The sequence below is a fragment of the Rhinoraja longicauda genome, chromosome 30 (assembly GCF_053455715.1).
Source record: "Rhinoraja longicauda isolate Sanriku21f chromosome 30, sRhiLon1.1, whole genome shotgun sequence".
Lineage (NCBI taxonomy): Eukaryota > Metazoa > Chordata > Chondrichthyes > Rajiformes > Arhynchobatidae > Rhinoraja > Rhinoraja longicauda.
Window position 1 is genome coordinate 8,261,906 of NC_135982.1, and position 25,685 is coordinate 8,287,590.

Consider the following 25,685-nt stretch of genomic DNA (forward strand, 5'->3'; position numbering starts at 1 on the left):
AAACGTTTTTAAGATATAATGCCACAAAGGCACATCATCTGCTTTGGTAGCAACTGCATTTTTTCTACACTGCTTCAACTAATCACCTTGGCGAAGCATATATTAACAAATGCACTGTGGACATAATTTTGTAATCTGCTTCTCTTTGTTTTCTAGCCGTTCCTAACATTCTGGGGTTATTGGAGTGGCTGGATTTTTTCTGGAGTTGAGCATCAAATTCAGAAGACTGAAGCCCAGGCTTACTGTCTACCTTTCACGGAGGCCAAGCCGTGAGAGGACAGAGGAAGGAACGTGGCGAATCATGACAGCAGATAAAGAGCGAGATCGCGATCGGGATAAGGAGAGAGATAGAAGAGATAAACGGGAGAGCGAACATTCTAGGCCACGGCGCAGTTGTACTTTGGAAGGAGGTGCCAAGAATTATGCTGAAAGTGACCATACGGAAGACGAAGAAAATGATAAAGACAGTGCTACAAATGAGGAGGCTGGAAAGAAATCAAAAATAAAGAAACCGCCTAAAAAGAAATCGCGCTACGAGAGAGCAGAGACTGGTGATATAACTTCATTTGTAACAGAGGACGATGTTGTCTACAGGCCTGGAGGCAAGTAGTATTTCATGATTGATTTTCCATATGGTATTTAAAAAGACATTAATGAATGCCAAGCTTAAAGGGGGCAGTGCTGTCAAGGGGTTCAGATTACACAATAAATTTTGAATAATCAACCTTTGATGGTCATTTGACTCCCTGAATTTAACTTTATGGCTTTAAGCCTGTGAGATGTGGCTCTTTTACTTTAGTAATAGCTGTGATGATGACTCTGCCTCCTGCAGTGACATGTAATAATGATTTTGCCACAGATGTAATAATTGACTTAATTATTTGCAATTTAATCAATTATTTTGAAATTTGAATCTCAAAACTTTGCAGTACATAATGTTTCAATGACAATCGATAATTAGTTTTCCTCAAGTAGTCTTAAAACATAATGCAGTAAATTGTCATTTGGCAGTACATCAGCAAATTGTACTACATCACATTTTCTGCTGGTTTGCTGAAGAGATAGGGCCAGAGATCTTATACAGGTACTTTCGCAGCGTTTAAGAAACATTTAGACAGGTACATGGATAGGACAGGTTTAGAGGGATGTGGGCCAAACGCAGGCAGGGACTAGTGTAGCTGAGACATGTTGGTCGGTGTGGGCAAGTTGGGCCGAAGGGCCAGTTTCCACGCTGTATGACTCTATGACCATATTAATTTGAAATTCAGAGTCTTGTAAAGAGGATTGATGTTTTTTGCTTGAAACTGATTTTTTCCCCTCTTCCTGTCTGCTAAATTGTTTTGTTTATTGTGGAAAAAAGTATGTTACGTTTTGAAGTTGATAGTTCCATGTTTTTAAATATTTTTGAGTTATTTGCTCATCGGAGACTGGTAATAACAGAGGCAAAACGGGAGTCAGAATTCATAAAATATATTGAACAGTTGTGGTAGCAGAGCTAAATGCAGAGTAAACCTCTTCAAACTCCCTGAACAACATTGGTTAATTCCATTCACCGGTATGAAATTCATGTTTTTTCCACTATTGAACCTGTGTCTCTGAGTAAATATCAATTTGCTGTAAGCTGTGGATCTACATCAGTGGCGTAAAGGAGTCAAATTTGTTGAAGCATTTTTTTCTAGTTTTATACTTCTGAAGTAATGTTCTTGTGACGGGGAAGGATAGAAAATACCTTTTGCGATGCTTCTAAGTTTCTATTTTAAATAAGGAATAAGCAGCTGATTTGGCTTTAGGAATTGTCATAGCTGAGCATAATTTAGTGCACATCCATCTGCCCCTTTCCGCAAGAAATGTTAGCCAGGAATTAGGTGTGGTGGGGGAGAGGTGAGACTGCCTGATTTAGCTTACAGACAGTGTTTCATCAATGGTCCTGCTGCTCCCAGGTTTGAGTTTAAAACAAAACATGTTGATCCGCTTGAGTTACTTTTTAGGAACATTTTTTTCCCGTTTGCAATGAGTAATTGTGTTCCCGGCAGAGTTTTCTTATTCTGCAGTTCTCGCATATTTTCACTGGAACAGATGCACTGTAATCAAAAGCTGCAGGTTATTGCCTTTGATAAGGGCCTTGGCCTGTACCCTACAGCAAGGACAGATTTATGCATGTTGTTCTGAAATTATATGGTGCTATTTGAAGACTTTAAACAACAAATGAAGTTTAGAAATAACACCTGGGCTCCCATTACATCCATAGCAGAAATTTAGAAAGTATCTCAATCAATTGAGAACCTTCTGGTGAAAGGTCATTGATGAGAAATGTTAAGGGTATTTTTCTCCACAGATACTGCCTGACCTGATTATTTCCAGCATTTTCTGTTTTTTATTAGGGAAGTCCCGTGGATTGCAAATGGTTAAAGTGATAATACTCACCAAAGCTCTATGTTGTTGATTGTAGTGCTGTCTTTCTGTGACCTGTTGGCGTTTCAATACTGGCTGGGTATTATAAACACTACCTAGAAATAGATATTTCCATTGCATGCTGAAATACAGCAACAAGCAGTGATGGCCAGCGCAGACTGCTGTAATAATAATAAATGGAATTTCTAAGACAAAATGGAAAACTAAGAAAGAATAAGTACCAAACCTGAAGCCGGTTTACTCGCAGTTACGGTGCTGGTGCCATGAGAGGAGATTTACGCACCTTGCAAGCTGGTTTGATTGGACGTTGTTTTGATTCACAGTGCAGCAAATACCAATGGCATCCACATTTAGTTTCCCCCGCTCATATTTTAACATGCTTAACTGTAGAGATCATAAAACATGACGATAATTTACAAAAAAGTTGTTTATAAACGAGATTTTGGAGTAATGGCATATGCTTAAAGGGGTCTTGGGTCAAGGGAATGAAATAGACTAAGAAACATGTTTTTAGCCTTGTGCCAATTAGGTTAGTGTTTAACCACATGGATCAGGTTTTGGAGGTGTTAGGTGTAGTCAGGTCATATTCAGCTGATGGCACCGAGCTGGTTAAAGTTGATAAGAAAGAATAGCTCTAACATTTTGTCAAACCATTTTAACTCCTGTACGCGGACTTTACATAGTAGCATCTGTGCAAATGAATTGGAGTGTTCCGATACCAATGAAGCAGCAAGTCAAGATAAGTTGTTTGGCATTGATCAATTGTATCACATGCAACACCCAAATTGTTGCAGCTAGTCACCTTCTCGGTTTACCTTCTGTCATGTTCTGGTGTGTCAGAGGCACAAGTTGATGAGGCAGGCACAAGGGACTACAAATGCTGGAATCTGCAGGAAAAAAGGAGAGCATCTGAAACAACTTAGCAGGTCAGACAGCATCTGAAGAGAAATGGATAGTCGATGTTTTGGGCCACGACCCTTCACCTAGACTGAAATAGTAGAGGGGAAAATGCCAGTTTAAAGAGTTGGTGGGGAGGGGTGTGGCAGGAGATAGCAAGCGAGATGTAGGTGAAGAGGGATTGATTGGCAGTCAGATCTTAGAGGGAAGGTTGGAGATAGAAACAGCGGCTGGAAGGCTGGATAGGTAGAGAGCAGAAGGCAGCAGATTCTGGAATGCGATAGGAAGGTGACATATGGAATTGAAATGAATAATGCTGCAAATCGGGTAAATAAATGGAGGGGAGGGGTAAGCAGTACATGGGAGGAGGTCCAGTGGAAGGAGTTTGTGGGGGATGGGGTGACAGGGTTTTGTGGGGGTGTTGGTTAGGTGGGAAGAAAGGGGTGTGAGAGAGGACCAGAGTAGATAGAGAGGATGCTGGTTACCCGATGGTGCAAATCATCTCTGTCTTTGATGCATATGAGCAGCCTTTTGGTTGATTGTAGGGAAAGGTGTTTTAAGACCAAAAATCCAACCCTAAGCTTGTGATCTACCAAGCATGGGGTGATCCTTACCCTTCTGTTAGGTGGATTACAAGTTTGGAAGCACAGCAAAAGTGTCACAATTTATTTCTGCAAATGTCTCAAAATCCATTAGCAGGATAAGGCTACTACTTGTCCCTTGGTCTGTAGAATAAATTTCTGCCATTTCAATTCTGGGGTCACTACCGCTGGGGCAGGTGGGAAGTAGTGTGGAAGGAAGAGCATTGGACTTCATGCTCCTGACAAACAGATTTGATTTTCTTTTTCCCAGTACCTTATCTGGCTTGGTCAACATGGACCAGGATTCTCAGGAGTTTGTGAGGATATTACCATACGCAGGGAAACCTTGAGAACATCCTTGAACTGTGTCCTCGGTCCTTCTAATTTGTAACTGTGATGGAACTGTAGGGTGCCTGTTTCAAGAGTCTAGGGTTGTTGTGCAAACAACATGATATGCTTATCAGAAGCAGCTAAGTGTAATCTAAAACTTGTCACTGGGAATTTGGCCAGGAAAGGATTCTGGCATTAGTTGGCGTATACTGTGAGTAGATTTGGAGATCCTGGGAGTTTGGATGAAATTTCCAGTGGTTTGATTTGTATGATTGTCTCACCACATTCCCAGAACAAGCACTCTGGGCCCAGCTCCATAAGGACAAGGCATTTCCAGGAAGATGGAGAATGCACTTTGAGGATGTTCTCAAAGACTCCATGAAAAAGAGCGATCATCCCCTCTGACATGGGAATCTCTGGCCTCTAACCACCCGAGGTGGAAAACACCGAATACCCCCCAGTCTCTTCAATAAGAACACATGGAGGCCATGCACATACAGTGGAAGGGGTTTACACTATTCCAAACAACCCATTACTTTTCAGCTACAGTGGACAATAAAGAACTAGAATGGAAGCAAGTTACCCTTGATCTTGACAACTGTCGTGGTTAAACACTTTAATAGTTATCTTTATTTCATTATTTAATAGTTTATTTATTTTAGGATTTGCACTACATCTTAACAAGTATCCTCTGGTGAATCTCCTCTATGTATCTGTTGATGGATATTAAATTCCCGAGAGAATCCAGCAGTCGGCCTCTGTGTACAAGGGTTTGATGATCTTCCATGGTGTTGTCAGTTGGCTTAGCTGATTGGTATTAATATGCCTGTGGAAAAACAGCGGTGAAATCGTAAAACTTTAATGAAGTTCCATTTTATCAACTCAAACCATCCTACCTATAAGGCTTAATGTTTGGATTGACTTGATTGGAAATGATCTTTTCAGGCTGAATACACATTTAAAATAATCCAATCAATATTTGATTGTCAACTTAATATTAGCAACTGAGTAAAAAATGCACACTTTTCACATGAATCACAGAAATCTAGTTGACAATGAAATGGCAATCATTGAGCAATCGGTGAATCTTGCATTGTACTGCAAAAGTGGCTGACCACTTGGGCTATTTCATTGGTCAACATCTATACTTATGTTGATGGATAATAATCTACCTTGTTGAAGTGAATTTGTTGTCTGAAAGGGAAAGTGCATAATGGCATTTATACCAGTATTTGCCATCTTATTAGGTCACTTAGGTCACCTTAATCCGAGGAGCGAGCATGACCTCACAAGGTAAACATGAATCCCGTCACTTTCATTCACTAAAGGGCTCTCTAAATTACTACCGTCAAACACAGCCTTGCAAATGAGGTGACATATCCTATATATACCCAGGAGAGAGAAAAAAAAATCAAGATTTGGACTGACATTTTTTATGTAAAGTCACAATTTTGCCACTTCCAGAAGCAGCTGTATGCAGCAACTGTTAAAATAGTTTTGTATGGCTAAAATGTTTTTCTTAATCTAACACATTCAGCAACTATATTCCGTTTGAAGAACAAATTAAGCATGCAAAGAATTTCAGCCTGCTCAGATCATCTCTTGGATCTCTAGTCAGTAAAGGGAATGAATTTTGTAAGATTTTAGAGAGAATGGTTTTTATAAATTCCTCTCTACATCTTGTATCCTGCATCAGCATAATTAGAAAATGGTTTGCGAATTTCCTGTTTTGGGGGATGTGGACTGCTTCACTGGCTGAGCAGTTCAAAATAGAATCATATATTGTGTAAGATCATCAGCAAATGTCCTTCTGACATTGTGATAGAAGGAAGATTATTGATGAATCAGATGATGCCGATTGCTTTTTACAGAGTCAGATAGATGTCTGTGTTTTAACAGAACTGGAACCGTTGGCTAGAGCTGGAGCTTCCTCTAGGGTGCAGAACTTAGGACCATAGTTGAGATGTTGAGCGGTCTCTTGGCTTTTACTGCATATAATTTTCCCAGTCATTTCTTGAATTGTGGGATGAATAATTTTGGAGATCTCAAGAGGACCTTGAGATGGGTTATTGACCTGGCACTTCTGACTGAGCGCATGTGAATGCTTCAGACTTGACATTAACACTTATGTTTTGCTCTGTGGTTGTTGGAGATGTTCTTACAGGTTCCTCCTCCCTTTCCATGTTAAATTACCCCGCACCATTCACAACTAAATGTGGCAGGGTTGCAGAATTTTGGATCCATTGGACGCCAGGTTGTTTTTTTAACATATTCTTTTGCATGTTGATTTTGCTGCTTAACGTGCCATGCATCTTCACCAGAATGTCACCTCATTTGCAAGGGCGATGCTTTTCTACCCAAATTGGAAAAATCATTGATTCCCTGGCCTGACGGTAACGATAGAGTGAGGAGTATGCCAGACCATAAGATGACAGATTGTGCTGGTGGGATTGCTGCCCTTGATTGTCCACAGTGCCATGTTGCAGCCCAGTTTTCAGCTGCCAAGTGTGTTGTATCCAATTAGCACGATTATAGTGCCATGTAATATGTTGGGGGAATATCCTGTGGGATACAGAGATTTTGTTTTCGCAAGGAATCTTTGCAGTAATCATTTTTATCAATGTGACCGTGAACAGATGCAGCTGCCACACATGGTGAGGACAAGGTTAAGTAGTTTTATGTCATAAATTGGAGGTACAAAGACGTACAGGTATGTAAGTTAATTGACTGGGTAATATGTAAAAATTGTCCCTAGTGTGTGTAGGATAGTGTTAATGTGCGGGGATCACTGTGCGTCGCGGACTCGGTGGGCCGAAGGGCCTGTTTCCGTGCTGTATCTCTAAATCTAAAAAAAATCTAAATAAATCTAAATCTAAATGCAAATGCTGGAATCCAGCTGGAACCAAAGTGTTGGAGTCTGACCCGAAATGTCACCTGTCCATTCCCTCCACAGGTGACATTTTGTTTTGTTTTGCTCCAGTTTCAAGGTTTCAAGGTCAGTTTATTGTCACATGTACCAATTAAGGTACAGTGAAATTTGAGTTAACATACAGCCATACTAAGTGAAAAGCAACAATACACACAACCACATAAAAGTTAACATAAACATTCACCACAGTGGATTCCACACGTTCCTCACTGTGATGGAAGGCAATAAAGTTCAATCAGCTTCCTCTTTGTTCTCCCGCGGTCGGGGCAGTCAAACCATCCGCAGACAGAGCGATCAAAGCCCCCGCAACTGTATACTTCAGGGTTTGAAGAAGGGTCTCGTCTCAAAACGTCACCCATTCCTTTTCGACAGAGATGCTGCCTGTCCTGCTGAGTTACTCCAGCATTTTGTGCCATTGATGATTTAACCAAGCCACTTTTGTTAATAGACATTGAAGCCTGCCATGCAGATCATGTTCTAAGCCCGTGCAAATTTCAAAGTTCTTCCATAGGTTCAATATGGAGGAGGCTTCCTTGCCCACATTTGACCAGAAGCTTGAGAATTAATGGCGTCCAACCTCATGTCGAGGACTCCCGGGGCGTGCCTCCTGTAGTTCATGCCTCTTGTAGAAATGTATAAAATGATAAAAGGACTGAACAAGCTAGATGCAGGAAAAATGTTCCCAATGTTGGGGGAGTCCAGAACTAGGGGCCACAGTCTAAGAATAAAGGGGAGGCCATTTCAAACTGAGATGAGAAAAAACATTTTCACCCAGAGAGTTGTGAATTTGTGGAATTCTCTGCCACAGAAGGCAGTGGAGGCCAATTCACTGGATGAATTTCATAGATAGAGCTCTCGGGGCTAACGGAATCAAGGGATATTGGGAGAAGGCAGGCACGGGTTACTGATTGTTGATGATCAGCCATGATCACAATGAATGGCGGTGCTGGCTCAAAAGGCCAAATGACCTCCTCCTGCACCTATTTTCTATGTTTCTTGTAAACCACTATGTTGCCTCTTCTGTTAGGTGTGTCTTTTAGATGGCACAGGCATTGGCATATTTCATGGCATCATTTACGGTAGGTCATTCAATAAAACCTTTATAAAACATTGGGATTCTGCTATATACTTATCAGTATCACTGATGGACATTGATTGAAAATGTTAACTCCTGCTCAATTAAATCAGTTCATCAATGATTGTGAAAGCATATAGAGGTAATTGGTATCAGAAGCCTTTAGATGGTAGATTTCCCCTGTGTGTTCAGAGCTGGTGAGATGATTGTTCATAAAGAACATTGTTTCTTTCAGTAAATGGTATTTTAAATTATAATTAGGTTGTTGTCTTCGACACCAAATAAGTTGTAAAATATATGTGAAAATAGATGCAAAGTACCCACAGTAAATAACTTGTCTGACCTTGAGGATTTCATATTTTAAAACTAATTGCCATTTCTAAATTAAACCTAATCGCGAAGAACCAAAATATTTTTTTGTTGAAGAATAAATAAATGCATTACACTAATAATGGGCGAATGCATGTCTGCGTCTAGTTTTTAACTCACCTAGATCTATTTCATTGTGGAGTTCTGCTCTATATATCTGGTGCCTTTAAAATACAATTCTCAGTCTTTAGCTCCAGCCTCTTCAATTATCTATGCCATTTGAACCGTAAAATGGAAGCATATTGGGATCCTTAATGTTCTTGCCCTCTACAGTTAGCCCAAAAAACTTCTTAACTACTTAATTATCAAAATATTGTATTGAAAATATATAATCACATAACTTTAGATACAATATTATCAAGCTGTACAATATGTCATACATTGCAGTGCCGTAAACAACATGCTTGTTTGGTTTTATTCATTGCATTTTGTAATTTAAGGCTTGGATGAAGTCTGCTCTGTAGTTAAGATACCCCAGAGGTTAACATAATGAAGCTGTTCTTCAATGTAACTAATGTAGTATTTAACTATGTCATGCGTACATTTTTACTTTGGTAATAATGCAAGCAAGTCTACGCAGAAGATATCTTCTGTATAACCTTTCCTGTGATTATTGGGTGATGTTATCTTGTCCACAGGGCTTGTACTTTGATGATGATGCAGTTCAGCTTCAAAATGAATACCATAATTGAACACATTTCAGAATTTGTAAATAATCTAGATGATCTTTTACCAATCTATATCCACTACTTCTGAAGCCAGTTTCAACTTTGCACTTCTTGGACCCTTTCCAAACCATACCATGTTTAAGAAAATCTTTTTAGAATTGATTTCATTATAAAAATTAACCTTTAGTCAATTGACCCCATTCACCTGACCACTGACCTATTGGTTTAAGTTAGTTTGCATCCCAGGGGGAAAATAAACTGATTGGGGCAAGGATTAATGATTGGGGTGGGGATACTCAATTGCAAATTATTCCTGGCCAGTTGCAACAACCATCCCAGGAAGGATCTGAAAATGTTAGAACTTTACAAGACATAGGGTAGGCTGCTCTTTGTGTATTGTGTGATCAGTTATGATCACCACGCTATAGGAAGGATATGATTGTGCTGGAGAAAGTGCTGGTGTTGGAATCTGGAGCAAAAACCAATCTGCTGGAAGAACTCTGGATCAAGCAGTATCTTTGGTGGCAAAGGGATGGTTGACGTTTTGGGTTGGGATCCCTCACAGGATCAGATTCATCAGGATGTTGGAAGATTGGAGGACTATAGTTATGAGGAGAGATTGGAGAGGGAGGCTTTGTTTCCCCTGGAGTGAAGGACGTTGAGGAGTAACTGAAAACAAGTATATTACATTTTTAAGAGGCATAGAAAGATAGGGTAGTTATTCAAAATCCTTTTTCCCCCCATAGTAGAAGTATTAAAAACAAGGGTATAGTTTTAAGGTGAGCTAAAGGAGTTTAAAGAGTATCTAAGGGGCAAGTTATTTTTAGATGGAGTATGTTTAATATCTTAAACATGCTGCCAGTGGAGGTGGTGAAATCAGATACAATTACTATGTTTAACAGACATTTTAATAAATATTTAAATGGGCAAGGCAAAGAAGCATACGGTTCTAATGTCAGTAAATAGTGTTTGTGTAGATGGGGCAAGAAGGTTGTCATGGCCATGATGGGCCGAAGGCCCCATTTCTGCGCTGTACAAGTCTATAAACTCTATTTACAATTGAAGTAAGTTTTCCCATTGGAAATGGTTTTCCATCTGTAAAGCTAGCCAGCAGGGTGCAGTCCTGATTTTTATACCCACCTCATTGCTGACTGTGGATTTCATCTCTGGAGCTTCACGCTACATCACCGCAAAACTATATTTTGCACTCTGGTATTTTTCTCTATGCTCTTCTCGTTGTACTTGTGTTGGCTTCATTGTATTCAAGTGTTTGTATTTGATTGGATAATACGCAAACAAAAGCTTTTCATAGCTTGTATCTCGATATACTTGACAAAACTAAACCAATACAAAAACCAGCAGAAAGTAGGTATGAGTTGGCAGAAATATGGTTACTCGTCGTTGGATGGCTGTTAACTCCGTCGTCTTTGTATTTAAAAAAAGCTTGCAGTCAGTTTCTGTACATGCGGTTGCTGTGGTTTACTTGCAGGTTTCCTTTCAGAGAAGTTGTAAACTTTTCAGAGGATGTTGTGAGCAAGAAAATTAACAACTTTTGATGACATTCAATAGGGTATTTAAGTTGCGTGTGATGAGAAGCAAGGCTTTCCTGGCCTGACGTGGTGCTGAAATGAACAGAAAGGGGAAATCAAGTGCTGGCTGTTGATAAATTGATAGATCAGAAGGTTTGTCAGTTCAAATTCTATTCTGGGGATATGTGCAGAAATATCTTTGCCTCTCGTACAGCACTGAAGATTTGCAGTTTTGTTTTTTATCGGAGACCTGCCAACTGTTGGGCGGATATAAAAGATCTCCAAAGCCGGATTCTGCATATCACTCCAACAAGGCAACTAAAAGACAACGGATGATCTGACAGTTATCAAATTGCCTTTTCTGTATAGTAGCTTTTGGCAAATATGCTGCTGGTGAAAATACAGTTTTACACGGGCTGGATTTTAAAAGGAATTGATGTTAATCGCTTTGGGATTTCTTGAGGATGTAAAAGCTGTTTTGGTCTGCAAATCTGAAGAAGGGTCTTGACCCGAAATGTTCCCCATTCCTTCTCAAGATTCAAGATTCAAGATAGCTTTATTTGTCAGACTGAAGAAGGGTCTCGACCCGAAACGTCACCCATTCCTTCTCTCCTGAGATGCTGCCTGACCTGCTGAGTTACTCCAGCATTTTGTGAATAAATTCCTTCTCACACAAAGCTGTTTTGGTGATGGTCTTCGTCCATTGCTCCAGGTTGGACATTTTGTGTATCAGGCCAGATTTACAGGCCTGATATACCAGCTGACTGGAATTATTGGGTGCTCTCATCTTTTGGACATGAATACCGATGTCCCACTTTGTTAGTCTGATGCATCCTTGGCTGCGGAGGTGGCCACGGGGCATCCAGCAACTTGCTGAGAGAGCGCCAATACCAAATCACTTCTGAAAACTTCAATTGCCAGCACATTCCCGGTTCTGTTGGCTGCTAAAGCAATCAGAAGGTCATTTACTTGTTTAGGAATGACTTGACTGTTAAAAATGATGTAAACAATTTAAAAATCAGGAGTTACGCAAATTTAAAATAACTGGAATCCAGAAATGCCTGGAATACCCAGCAATCTATTTTGAAAAATGTTTCCATTAGGGAAAAAATAAATAATTGAAAACATTACAGTAAACCAAAATCATTAAAAGAAAAGCTTTCCTGCTTTAATGTGCCATATAACCACAGCTCTTTTGAAAACAGTGGCACTGTAAATCCTGTGCTGGCTTAACCCTATACATGATTTAAGAGGCAAATAATATTTTTGCCTCCCCACCCCCACATCCTCTCGTGTCTCTCCTTCGCCTTATTGTAAGCCTGGAACTTCATTTGACAATGAGTTTAGGAAGTCATGGACTTCCGTATGAACAGGCAAATAACGGCTGCTCAGTTTGGAAATGCTGACATTTACCAGCAAGGTCATTGATGAATCAGCAGGTCATGTCCTAGAAATAACCACTGCTGTGCGGGTTTAAACGGTCTCACTTTGCAACTAATGTGTCGTATTTCTTAATAAAAATAAATCCTTTTCAGTTTTTCAATACGCACGACTGCTTTGTATTTCCGTTCAATGCGTTTGTGTATTGACCAGCTGCGGAGATGTGCCAGTTTGCATCTGCATAATTGCATGATTTTGCTCTGCTTTCAAAGTGATTTTTAAATTATTTATTCAATCTCTGGTACACTTGCGCACTGTACCTTTAATTGTCTCCTGTTGGTAACAAAGCCCCTCCAGGGACATGCATCAGATTGATTGATTCTATTGAACATAAATCGTGTTTGTGTATAACACAAAGCTTTCCTGTGTCTGGCACAGTGTCATCACGTCTGATATTGAAATTAGAATCGTATGTAGAGTAAGCAAGGAGCAAAGAGGAAATGGTTTTGAAATGATTTTAAAATTGGATAAAGTGGAAGATGGGTACATTAAGGCAATTGATTCTAAAATTAGAGAACAAAAGAAACTATTTGTAAAATAAATCGTTGCAAATGCACCAATGGAATTGGAAGAAGTGAAGGTCCATTTTATAATATTAGCAGCTTAATATTGAAGCAAAAAAGATTATCTACAGCTGCATGTATGCATGTACTTATGCACAATTACTAACTCGTATGTGCGTTGTTGCTGCCAGCATGAGCAAACACTTCCTTCCGTTGGCATGCACGTACACAGACCCTGGGTGTTTCCAGATGGCAAATGCCACACGTCTTCTTCTCTAAACGCAGTCTCTCATATTTCACCAAACCATCATCCTCCAATGCCATTCTTGTATTATTAAATGGGATAGATCTTAAAGCACAGCACATAGAACGGTAACAGTACAGGAAGAAACCCCTCGGCCCACCATGTTTGTGCCGAACACGATGCCAATTTAAATATCCTCTGCCTGCATGTTCCTCCATCCATCCCTTACATAGCCATGTGCCCATTTAAAAACCTCATAAATACCCCTACCGTATCTGCCTCAACCATCAACCTTGGCATCGCTCTCCAGGCATCCATCACTCTCTGTGTACACAATACTCCAAATGGTGGCTGACCAAAGTCCTATCAAGCTGCAGTATGTCTTCCTGACTCTTCCTTGTCCTGAACAATGATGGTAAGCATACCACATGCCTTCTTTACCACACAAGCTACTTGTATTGCCATTTTGAGAGAGCTATGTATGCACGGCCCCCAAGATCCCTCTGTACATCAATGCTCTTGAGGGTCTTATTATTAACATTATACTTTCCTGTAATATTTGACCTCCCTAAGCACAACATCTCACACTTGCTCAGATTAAACTCTATCTGCCATTTCTCCGTCTATTTCTGTAGCTGATCTATATCCCTATGTCAATATAAATATCTTGTTTGAAAGAAAGGCCGAAGAACCTGTTTCCATGTTGCATCTTTTCAATCAATCAATTGATCAATAGAATCTCCAAAGATAGACACAAAAAGCTGGAGTAACTCAGTGGGACAGGCAGCATCTCTGAAGAGAAGGAATGGGTGAGGTTTCAGGTCGAGACCCTTCTTCAGATAGAATCTCTTCTCCCTACCATTTTTTAAGATCATGCTTGGCCCTGTCCTATTCTTCATATGGATATTTCTCCTTCATGTGATCATCAAGTTCAATTTACAAGCAGATATCTCTTTGCACTGCTTCCCACCACTTCCTTGATCCTCTCCAAAGTACAATGCCACTATTCTTCTTCGATTTATGTTACTAGATGAGCTACAATCTTCTTCCATTATTCAGGGTGATCACAGTGGCACAGCTGGCAGAGCTGTTGCCTCTCAGTCTCAGAGACCAATGTTCAATTCTGACTTGGGTGCTGTCTGTGTGGAGTTTATATGTTCTCCCTGTGACCACCTGGGTTTCCTCCGGATGCTCTGGTTTCCTCCCACATCCCAAAGACGTGCAGGCTTGTCAATAGACAATAGACAATAGGTGCAGGAGTAGGCCATTCAGCCCTTCGAGCCAGCACCGCCATTCAATGCGATCATGGCTGATCACTCTCAATCAGTACCCCGTTCCTGCCTTCTCCCCATACCCCCTCACTCCGCTATCCTTAAGAGCTCTATCCAGCTCTCTCTTGAAAGCATCCAACAAACTGGCCTCCACTGCCTTCTGAGGCAGAGAATTCCACACCTTCACCACTCTCTGACTGAAAAAGTTCTTCCTCATCTCCGTTCTACAAATTTCCCCATGTATGGAGAGAGTGGATGAAAACGTGGGATAACGGAGCAAATGTGAATGTGGATATTTGGTGGGTCAGCATGGATTTGGTGGACTGAAAGTTCTGTTTCCAAGCTGTGTCTCTCAATCAATCATATTCACTGGGAAGGTTTAAGCCATCGTCCTGAGCCCCTGTCGCACATTCTGTACACTTACGAATTCCAAACAGTTTGTAGCCTCCAGCTCGGATTAAATTGGAATGTCCCACGTCTCGATTAATCCTGAGCCTAGCTCTGACTGAATACATTTGTCAGTCGCCTACCTCTAGCCTGTTTCTGAAATGATTAGCCATACCGTTATTGCCACTAAACGTGACTACCCCAGTGCCCATCTCGTCAATATTGCACACTGCACATTCTGCAAAGCTGACCATGCGAAATTCTTGATTCTTCCTTTCAAAGGGTGGTAAATGTGACCTTTTCACCACTGTAAAAGATTTAAATGTAAGATTGTTGTCACCGGCAAAGCCATCTCAGCTCTCTTCCCATCTTCTAGACGATAAATGTTACCTCATCCAAAGCTCTCTGCCATATCCCGGCTTTAGCTCCTCTGATCAGTAATTTATGTTGTCCACTAATTTCCTAGCATCGCAAAGTTCAAATTCTCTTTTGCGTGGTCAGATTTGTCAAATGAATCACTTATTTACCTCTCACATTTTCAGCCTTGCAAGCATTTGGGAAGTCCAATGCCAGCTTTCACTACACCCTGCATATCTTTAAATCTTCACTAGCCACAGTGGCTAGTGACAGATAATATTTAGGTTCCAGGACACTGATGTTCAGGAAAGGTAGGGAGGGAAGAAAAGAAGGTAGAGTGATCATACTTATTAATGTCAATGTGATTGTGCTGGACAGAAAAAAATGTCATGAAGCGATCATGTATAGATGACTTTGTTAGTATGAAGAAGCCTTTAGTGGTGGATGGAGGAAAGTTGGAAGGCTTTGGACTCATCTTCGGACGTGCTCTGGAGTTTCCGAGTGGCACCCCAGTGCATGGGGCTGAGCGGTGGCTGTGGAAGGCAAGGGATGGTGTGTTCCAGCTGGGGGCATCTTGTGGATTGGGTGCCGCTGGAGGCTCCGCTGCCAGAACATCTGCAATACCAACCTAGTACTTCTGCCAGGACAACGGGCATTTAAGGTCAACTCTATTCTTTTAAGAACTTGAAAGTTGAAGGGCGCTGGAAATGTGGTGACTCTTTGTGGACTGTCTCGATGAAGTGTACGATTGTCAGGCTACAATCATTACACTTTTGTATTTATGATTGTGCTTATGTACAGTACTATTTTACTGAATTGTATGCAAAACAAAGAATTTCACTATATCTGCATACATGTGGCAATAAAGTACCATTGACCCATTGATTTTGTTTCACCATTATCTATTGTGCCTTCAGACATTAAGGTCGCAAGCTGTGAAAATGGCAACTTAAACTTCTATTCAAAAGAATTTGAACCTCCAGGTATCTCCTTTAGTTCATGCTTTTTTGTCATTAAAAACAAAGGAGCCCTTTTAAATATATTACAAAAATGCTTCCAAGTACAGTTAGGTTTAGGGTTTTGGTTTATTATTGTCATGTGTACCAAGGTACAGAGAAAAGCTTTGTTTTGCATGCTATCCAATCAGATCAGAAAATACTATAAATAAATAAATACAATCCAGTGCAACAGCTAGAGCAAAGGGGAAGATACAGACTGCAGAACATAGTTCTCAGCAGTGTACCAGTTCCATAGACTAAGTCCAATATCCACAATGGGGTAGAGGTGAATCGGACAGTACTCCAGCTGATTGAAGGACCATTCGGAAGCCTGATTACAAGGGAAGAAGCTGTTCCTGAGTCTGGTGGTGTGCGCTTTCAAACCTCTGTACCATCTGCCCAATGTGAGCAGTGAAAAGAAGGAATGACTGAGGTGGGACAAGTCTTTGATGTTGGCTGCATTTCCGAGACAGCATGAATTAGATGGAGTCAATGGTGGGGGAGTCCAGTCTGTGTGATGGACAGCGCTACATCCATAACTCTCTGCAATTTCTTGCAGTCTTGGGCAGAGCTATCCCAAACCATGTGATGCAAACCGGCAGAATGTTTTCTTTCTAAGGTGCATCAGTATAGGGTTGTAAGTGTCATTGGAGATGTGCCGAATTGTCTCAGTCTCTTAAGGAAGGAGAGGTGTTGGTGTGCCTTCTTGGCTGTCTCATCAATATAGGTTGTCCACGACAGATTGTTGTTAATATTCATGTGAAGGAACTTGGAACTCTCAACCTTTTTTTGGCATGATTGATGTTGATTACGAGCTCCTTTGGCTTGCTGACATTGAGAGACAGGTTGTTGTCCTGACATCAACTTACAAAGTTCTCTATTTCCTCCCTGTACTCCGTCTCATCATTGTTCATGATCCGGCCTACCACAGTTGTGGTGTTAATATTTTTAACATAAAGTCTAGATCCACTACCAATATTCTGGTTGTCCGGCACCTCCTTTAACCTGGATCCTAGGCTGACCATCCTAGGTGGACCATTCCAGTACTGTTGGACTCCTCTCGGAGGCCGTGACTTCTGTTCGGGCTGCAAAACAGATAATCCAGAAAGGCTCTGGAACCAAGGGTGCCAGAAAATCACTGGTGGACCTGTGTCCATCTAAAGTTGTTGATTTAAAGCCTTATAGATAAGTAGGCATCTTGAAGATTGAGTACCTAAATGTAAACAAAGGCTAGAAGCTTCTTCCATATCTTCTGTAAGACATACCAGGGTGGTGATTGTTAAGTCTTTCATTTATAGCGTTAGCCAAACCAGCAAATAATCATGTCACCAGGGACTGAACATTCCTGTGTTACTCAGCAGTTCAAGAGGGAAGTGACTAAGATGATTAGATCATCAGTGGTTTATTTTGTTTCTATTCATGATTCACGACATTGTTTGCAGAAATAATGAATTATGTAGCTCTAACTTTTGTGGTTTGTGGGAAGCACTCATTTCTAGAAACAGATTTAAAAAAAAAGTTTCTTCCCCATTATTATGATTTGACAGAAAGCTTAAAGCTTCATTCCAAGTTTTTTGTTTATGTCCCATCCCTCTTCCACATCACTGCAATCTGCCTTTCTAATGCCATGAGAGAAATGCTATCATATTATAAAAATGGCACCTGTGTAAGCACCCTTGTCCATCATATAAGACGACAGTACTGTACTGTTTTTCTCTGTTTTAAGTAAAACCAAATATTTTTCACGTGGAGGCATTTTTGGCATGCAGTACAAATCAGTACATTTTCTGGAAAGCGCAATTTGACAGTGTGCTATTCAGAGCTGTGATATGTTATCCAACCTGATTCAAGAATTCAATGTTGCACAACCTGATCACTGCGTGGAAATGTCAAAGACTAGATGGCACAGCTTTAAGGAGAGAGGGGCAAAATGTAAAGATGATGTGCAGGGCATGTTTTCTTACACAAAGTAGTAGTTTCCAGGAATGTGCTGCCAAGGGTGCTGGTGGAGGCAAATACGATAGCGGCATTTAAGAGGCTTTTAGATAGATACATGGATTGTCAGGAAATGGACGGATATGGATCACGTGCTCCCAGAGGAGGTAAGTTTAACTTGGTATCATGTTCTGCACGGATATTGTGGGCTGAAGGGCCTATTCTTATTCGGTAGTGTTCTATGTTCTTAATTAGCTCTGGGTACCACTTCTTCTGCCACTCGTATGTTTGCCTAGTTTGGTGCATTAAATCATTGTAAAACTCTACAAGGGTCTAGACCTTGAATATGAGCATAGTCTTGGGGACAGATGGAACATAGAACAGTACAGCACAAGAACAGGCCGTTCAGCCACAATGTTTGTGATGGTCATGATGCCAAGGCCATCTTGTCTCAATGCACATAATCCATATACCTCCATTTCCACATGCCTATCAAAAGTCTCTTAAATGCCACTGATGTGTCTGCCTCAACCACCAGACCCGGGGGTAGTGTATTCAGGGCACCCACCTCCCTCTGTGTGATAAATATATATATTTTTTAAAGTTCATAAGGTCATAAGTGATAGGAGCAGAATTCAGACATTCGGCCCATCAAGTCTCCTCCGCCATTCAATCATGGCCGATCTATCTCTCCCTCCTAACTCCATTCTCCTGCCTTCTCCCCATAACACCTGACACCCGTACTAATAAGAATCTATCTCTGCCATCAATGGATATTTTTAAGATATCCATTGACTTGGCCTCCACAGCCTTCTGTGGCAAAGAATTCCACAGATTCACCACCCTTTAACGAAGAAATGTTTCCTCATCTCCTTATTAAAGGAACGTCCTTTAATTCTGAGGCTATGACTTCTATTCCTAGACTCTCCCATCAGTGGAAGCATCCTCTTCACATCCACTCTATCCAAGCCTTTCACTATTTGGTAAGTTTTAATGAGGTCCCACCTCATCCTTCTAAACTCCTGCGAGCACAGGCTCAGTGCCGTCAAACGCTCACCATATGTTAACCCACTCATTCCTCGGATAATTCTTGTAAATCTCCTCTGGACCCTCTCCAGAGCCAATACATCCTCAGATATGGTGCCCAAAATTGCTCACAATATTCTAAATGCGACCTGACCAGCGCACTATAGAGCCTCAACGTTACATCCCTGATTTTGTATTCTAGCCTTCTTGAAATAAATGCTTGCAGTTGCCCTGCACATCTCTTTAAACTTTTCCTCTCACACATTAACCTATGGCCTCTAGTATTTGATTTTTTTTTCATCCTGGGTAAAATGTTTCTGACTATCTTCCCTGTCTATTTGTCTCATGATTTTATGTACTTCTTATCAGGTCTCCCCGCAACCTATGGCTTTCCAGAGAAAACAGTCTGTCTGTCCAACACCTTCCTGTAGCTAATAACCCCTAATCCAGGCATCATTTTGCAAAACCTCCTCTGCACCCTTTTCGAAGCCTCCACATCCTGTAATGGGGCAACTAGAACTGCAAGCAGTACTGCAAATGAGGCCAATGCAAAGTCCGATAAAGTTGCATCATAACTTCCTGACCCTTATACTCCATATCTTTACCACTTTCATCTACTTGCATTGCCACTTTCAGTGGGTTATGGACTTGGACCCCAAGATCCCTCTGTATATTAATGTTATTAAGGGTCATGCCATTAATTGTATATTTTCCCTTTACATCTTATACCCTCCAAGAAGTGTCAAATGTATCTTCTTGCTCATCGAGCTTCTGGGAATATGACTCATGGATTTTACAACCAAATGACATCGGTTACTGCAGCAATGTTTATAATGTGCCATTCATAAAGAGATTGAATGTTGAAGGTGTGAGAGATATAAAAGAATGATTGTACAGAACACTTTTGGGGAATCCCAAGATTTTGGAAAGATAACAAACAATGGAAGAGTTCAGTTTGGCAAGGAATTCTCACACGGGTTTAGTTTTAGTCTTTAGTTTAGAGATACAGTGCGGAAACGGGCTCTTCGGCCCACCGAGTTCCTGCCGACCAGCGGTCACCCCATACGCTAGCACTATCCTGCACACACATGAGGGACGATTTACAATTATACCTAGCCAATTAACCTACAAACCCGTACGTCTTTGGGGCGTGGGAGGAAACCGGAGATTCCAGAGAAAACCAACGCAGGAAAACCAACGAGGAGAATATACAGACCAGCACCAGTAGTCAGGATCGAGCCCAGATCTCCAACGCTGTAAGGTAGCAACTCTACTGCTGCACCACCCTAATACAGGGACCTCCATTTATATATGGGGAAGTGTTTCTGGGGGAACAAAGACACATAGTTTTCTACATGCAGAATAAAATTTCAGCAAGTTGCTTTATTGTTGGCCCCTAATGTATTGCATGTTATATTAAGCCACTCTATTTTGTTTCCTTAGTAAATTGTCTTGGGATATCTTTCTTCATTAACAGTACATTATAACAAGCTGTTGGTGCATTTGGATTCTGCAAAGTCAGACTGTTTTAGCAGTGTCAAATTCTGGGATATTTCTAAAAGCAAATGGCAGAAATAATATAAATTATATCTTCAGTGGCATTCTCCATCCAAAGTACAGATAAAGCCACAAATAACACATGGCTGCACACTGAACAGAACCATATCAAATCAAACTCTATCATATATAAAACACTATGAATTTCTCTAAATATATTGTATTAATTTCAGACTTTTTATGCTATTTAAAGAAAATTGTATAATTTCTTCCTTCGACCATTAGTTGTACCTCTTAAAAATTGTAGTCCCCTCCAGCCATGAATCAACTGAGTAGTAATAAAAATCTTGTTCTGCCTTCATACGCTTCTTATGTAATTCTTGGATCCTTTCTCATCATTGTGTCACTATTGGATGTTACACTATCAGATGCCAGCAGAGATTTGCACTCTCAACTCTGCGCCGAACACAATTCCTGTCACTGCATTGAGGAACATATGATCGGATTCAAAAGAGAGAAGTGTTCAATCACCTTCTCCTCTCACCTGTATCCACCGATCACTTGCCAAGCTTTGTCCCACCCTCCCCCTCTCCTTTCCAGCTCCCTCTCCCCCCCCCATCCCCCTCGCTACTGTCACTCTGAAGATGACCCAAAACGTTGCCTGTCCATTCCTTCCACAGATGCTGCATGACTCACGGAGTTTCCCTGGCACTTTGTGCTTTTATCCAAAATTCTAAAGGAGAAGGATTCAAGGTCCAAATTTTAAGGCATATCAAATATTTAATTCAGGTATTGTTCTTCTTGCGTTTGAGGCAGCAGAGGTTATGTAACGCCCTCCAGGCGCTGTAGCCAGTGCAATGTGCTGTTGTCGATGGCCGTGAGGTCTACCCCTCCACCAGGGGGACGGAGGACAGTGCAGTCGAAAATGCCGTGCTGCGCTGTTTGCTGGTCTGCTCCACACACACAGGCTGCTGATGGACGCAACCCCCAATGATGCATGTTGGCATTGAACCGGCCAACCACTGTGTGGAGCCGGTTCAGGGCGACCCACTCTTTGCGGGGCATGTCCGAGCCGGGTGGGGCTGTGGTGTTCGGTGCAACAGTGAATTGAGGAGGTCACGATGTCTGTTCCCAGTTGGTTCTCCATGCTCCTAGTATGTTGAAACTGGAGCCACAGAGGGTCGCTGCATGACGGGAAAAAGGGTGACGAGATGACAGGCGTTGAGATCCCAGTCGCTGTGAATCCTGGGCAAGGTGGTGCAAAGGATGTTTGGCGTCCGACGGGGCCCTGCACACCAGCCTATGAGTGAAGAACTCTCTGCGAAGCTTGGCGGGTGCGATACCTGCGAGCACCGGCAGGAGATCCGTCGGAGTAGGGCGTAGGCAGCCAGTGATGATCCGCATGGTGTCGCTGAGGGTGGCGTCTAGCTTGCTGGTATGAGCGATGCGGCACCATGCTGGGGCGGCGTACTCAGCGGCGCTGTGCACGAGTGCAAGAACACTGGTTTGAAGAGTAGATGTCCTGGCGCCCATGACGATCCGGCCAAGCAACGCAGGAGGTTGTTCCGTGCCGAAACTTTAGCACGGAGAGCTTCAAGGTGTTGCTTGTAGGTCAGCTGCCGATCTAGTTTCACCCCAATGTATGTAGGAAATGGGTTGTAGAGTAGGGGTGACCCATTGAGGGTGACGGTTAGCTGGCGTTGAGCTTCCTTGTTGTTCAGGTGAAAGGCCGTTGTGGTGGTTTTTGCCATACTCAGTTTTAGTCTCCAGGTCTTATGGTAGCCTGCGACAAGTTCCATATCAGCTGAGAGCACATCCTCAACATTTGACCAGCTCTTGTCCGAGTGCAGTAGGGCCAAGTCATCTGCGTATCCATACTGGTCCGAGGTCGTGCGTGGCAGATCGCTGATATAGAGATTGAAGAGCATGGGGCCAGTACCGAGCCTTGGGGGACTCCGTTTCTTAGGCGTTGCAGTCGGCTAGATTGGTCGTCGCTGGTCTTGAGTACAAAACTGCGGTTGGCAAGGATGTTGGCAAGGAACCGCACTAAATGACGGTCAGGGATGGTTCGGAGGAGCTTCAAGATCAAGCCCTGGTGCCACACAGTATCATAAGCGGCGGTGACATGTTTTGAAACAGGTGACATGTTTGAAAACAGGGACGAAAAAAGACACTTATAAGGAAAACAAAATATATAGTGAACTATTCATGACTGACTTTCTGAGAATCTTGGCTTGTTGGAGGATGTGATAATCGTTTGCCTATTCTGCTAGTGGAGTTGGAAGATTTTGCAGATGGTGTTGGTGGTATATCTCCAAAGCCTTAAGGTGTCTTTTGTAGATATTTAAAATCTCAAAAGCGAGTCCATTGATCATGCCCAAAAAAACAAAGTGCCAGGAGAACTCGATACGTCAACAGCATCTGTGGAGGGAATTGACAGACAACTTTTCTGGCCTGCTTTGCCTGGTAGATTAAGGCGCTGATTAAACTCTGCTGGGAAAGACACTTCAATTGCCTGCCCAATATTGAACAACGTAAGGAAACCTGCTATTTCAAGCTCTGTCACAGGAAGTGATTATCAGGTAGTTGAGAAAAAATTCAAGGTCTTAAAATCTTGCTGAAAAAATGCAACATTTTCACTAACTTCAGGGAATGTAGAAACAAGGAACTGTAGATGCTGGTTTATCAAGGAAAGATACACAATGCTGGATCAGGCAGCATCCCTGGAGAACATGTACATTAGGATTAGGACCCTTCAGGTTGAAAAAGGCCCCCGATCCCAATCCAGCATGTTTTCCCAGAATGCTGCCTGACCCGCTGAGTTACTCCAGCATTTTGCTTCTTCCTTTAAGGTAATCACTGGCCTGCGACTACTCGCGGTGGAGGGGTGTAGAGAGTGGAAGTGAGAATTACAAATCTGTGCATCATGGGCAACTAGAAACCTAGCATCAACGGTGGAAGGAGTGTACTTCTTCCAACTGGCCTGTCCAATCAGGCATTTCCTGTCCCATCTCTGATAGAACAGGAGTTGCATCAGTCACTTCAATACCAACAGAAGCAGTGGAAACATTTGATCCTTAATCCCGTGGGAGTGCTGAAGCAGATACCCACAGCATTTTGTGCTTGCATAGTGATTAATCAGTTATTTTTCTGGTAACATAGTGGTGCCATGTGTGTAATAATATTTTGTTTATGCAATTGTTGGAGAAGGATTGCAGGCAATCCTTTAATTCAAAAGTTTGTATTTTTTCAACCGTGGGTATTTAACAGTTCTCGTCATAGACACAAAATGCAGGAGTAACTCAGTGGGACAGGCAGCATCTCTGGAGAGAAGGAATGGGTGATGTATCAGGTTGAGACCCAAAACATCACCCATTCCTTTTCTCCAGAGATGCCACCTGTTCCGCTGAGTTACGACAGCATTTTGAGTCAATTTTTGGTGTAATCCAGCATTTGCATTTCTTTCCTGCACAGTTATATCCATACTTTCTTATTACTTGCATGATATTTATTTTATCAAGCTGCCGTTAGTGGGAAACCTTGTAAGATGTCTGGTATGCTGTGAAGAAACCTGAAAGAAAATCTGATCTATTTCTCGGTTTTCAATTCAAAGAAAACGTTTTTATGACTTGTTGTATTTTCGAGGTCATTTCTGGGAGTGTTTGTAATTGACAGGAAGACTGATCAGTCACATGCTACATTGGTTGCAAAATCCATTCCCTTTGAAGTAATACAAAACTGCTAACTGAATTTTGCCAACATAAATATGATTTTAAACAGATGTTATTATTTGCCATTGCAGAGACACAGAGACATTTATATGGCTATTTGTGCAGTTCCGATATCTGTCAGATCTTTTTTTTTAGCAATCAATCAAAAAATCAATTTGTTCGGTATTTGTAAAGTTCTATTGGAAACTTAAAGTTATCACTAGCATCATGACAAGGTAGTTACACCTGTCCTGAAATCCAGGAAATATTACCAAAGAGTCCCAAACACCTGAACTGCTGCTGCAGTGTGTTGTCAGAATCTTCAGGCTTTAGTTTTGTCAGATAGTGGAGCCACAATTTAGTTCCACGACATTTACTGAGCCATGTCCGATGTTCCATTAAATCCTAGTTGCATTGCTAAGTGCTGCTTGGCACTGAACGTCTGTCTGTAATCTGATAGTTATTGAAAATGGGAAAGGACAGTATTAAATGTTTGCATGTATGGATGGATGTACATAAATGGTAGATAGACACAAAAAGCTAGAGTAACTCGCGGGACAGGCACCTTATCTGGAGGAAAGGAATAGGCAACGTTTCAATTCGAAACCCTTCTTCAGACATGTACATTTGCATAGAAACAAAATAGCTGGAGTAACTCAGCAGGACAGGCAGCATCTCGGGAGAGAAGGAATGGGTGACGTTTCCGGTCGAGATCCTTCTTCAGACATCTCAACCCGAAACGTCACCCATTCCTTGTCTCCAGAGATGCTGTCTGTCCCGCTGAATTACTCCAGCATTTTGTGTATATCTTCGATTTAAACCAGCATTCTGCAGTTCTTTCCTGCATGTATGCATTTATGCATTTGTTGCATATGTGATACCTTTTCAGTGAAGGCTTTTGAATGTTTAAAAATTGGCACCAGGAAAGAAATCTGATGACCCAATTGTTGCAAGTGACTGCAAGTGACTGAGACTTGTTCTGAGACTGAGACTTCGACCCACACCAGTTTGCCTACAGAGCAAATAGGTCTACAGGGGATGCCATCGACACTGCTCTTCACACTGCACTGACCCACCTTGAACACCAGGGGAGCTATGTGAGGATGCTCTTCCTCGACTTCAGCTCTGCCTTTAACACGGTCATCCCGAGCAGACTGGTCACCAAACTTTCCGACCTTGGATTTTCCCAAACCATCTGCCAATGGATCAAGGACTTCCTGACCAACCGCCCCCAGACAGTCAAAATAGGCCCTCACCTCTCCTCCACCATTACACTGAGCACCGGCTCACCACAGGGCTGTGTGTTGAGCCCCATCCTTTACTCCCTCTACACTCACGACTGCGCCCCCACCCATCCCACCAACACCATCATCAAGTTCGCGGATGACACGACTGTGGTTGGACTCATCTCAGAAGGAGATGAGACAGCCTATAGGGATGAAATCCAAAGGCTGGCAGCATGGTGTTCAGTGAACAATCTGGTCCTGAACTCCTCCAAAACAAAGGAACTTATAATTGACTTTAGAA

General features: G+C 41.8%; 1 protein-coding gene across 3 annotated transcripts in view; it reads left to right on the plus strand.

Moving 5' to 3' along the window:
* Positions 1-25,685, plus strand: part of LOC144608061 (arginine-glutamic acid dipeptide repeats protein-like) — a 258,178-nt gene that overhangs the window by 125,171 nt on the left and 107,322 nt on the right. For all 3 annotated transcript variants that reach the window (XM_078425325.1, XM_078425326.1, XM_078425327.1), the window contains one exon: positions 157-602. In XM_078425325.1, the coding sequence (XP_078281451.1) occupies positions 302-602 (301 nt within the window). In that variant the 5' untranslated portion in view covers positions 157-301. The remainder of the gene's footprint in view (positions 1-156; positions 603-25,685) is intronic.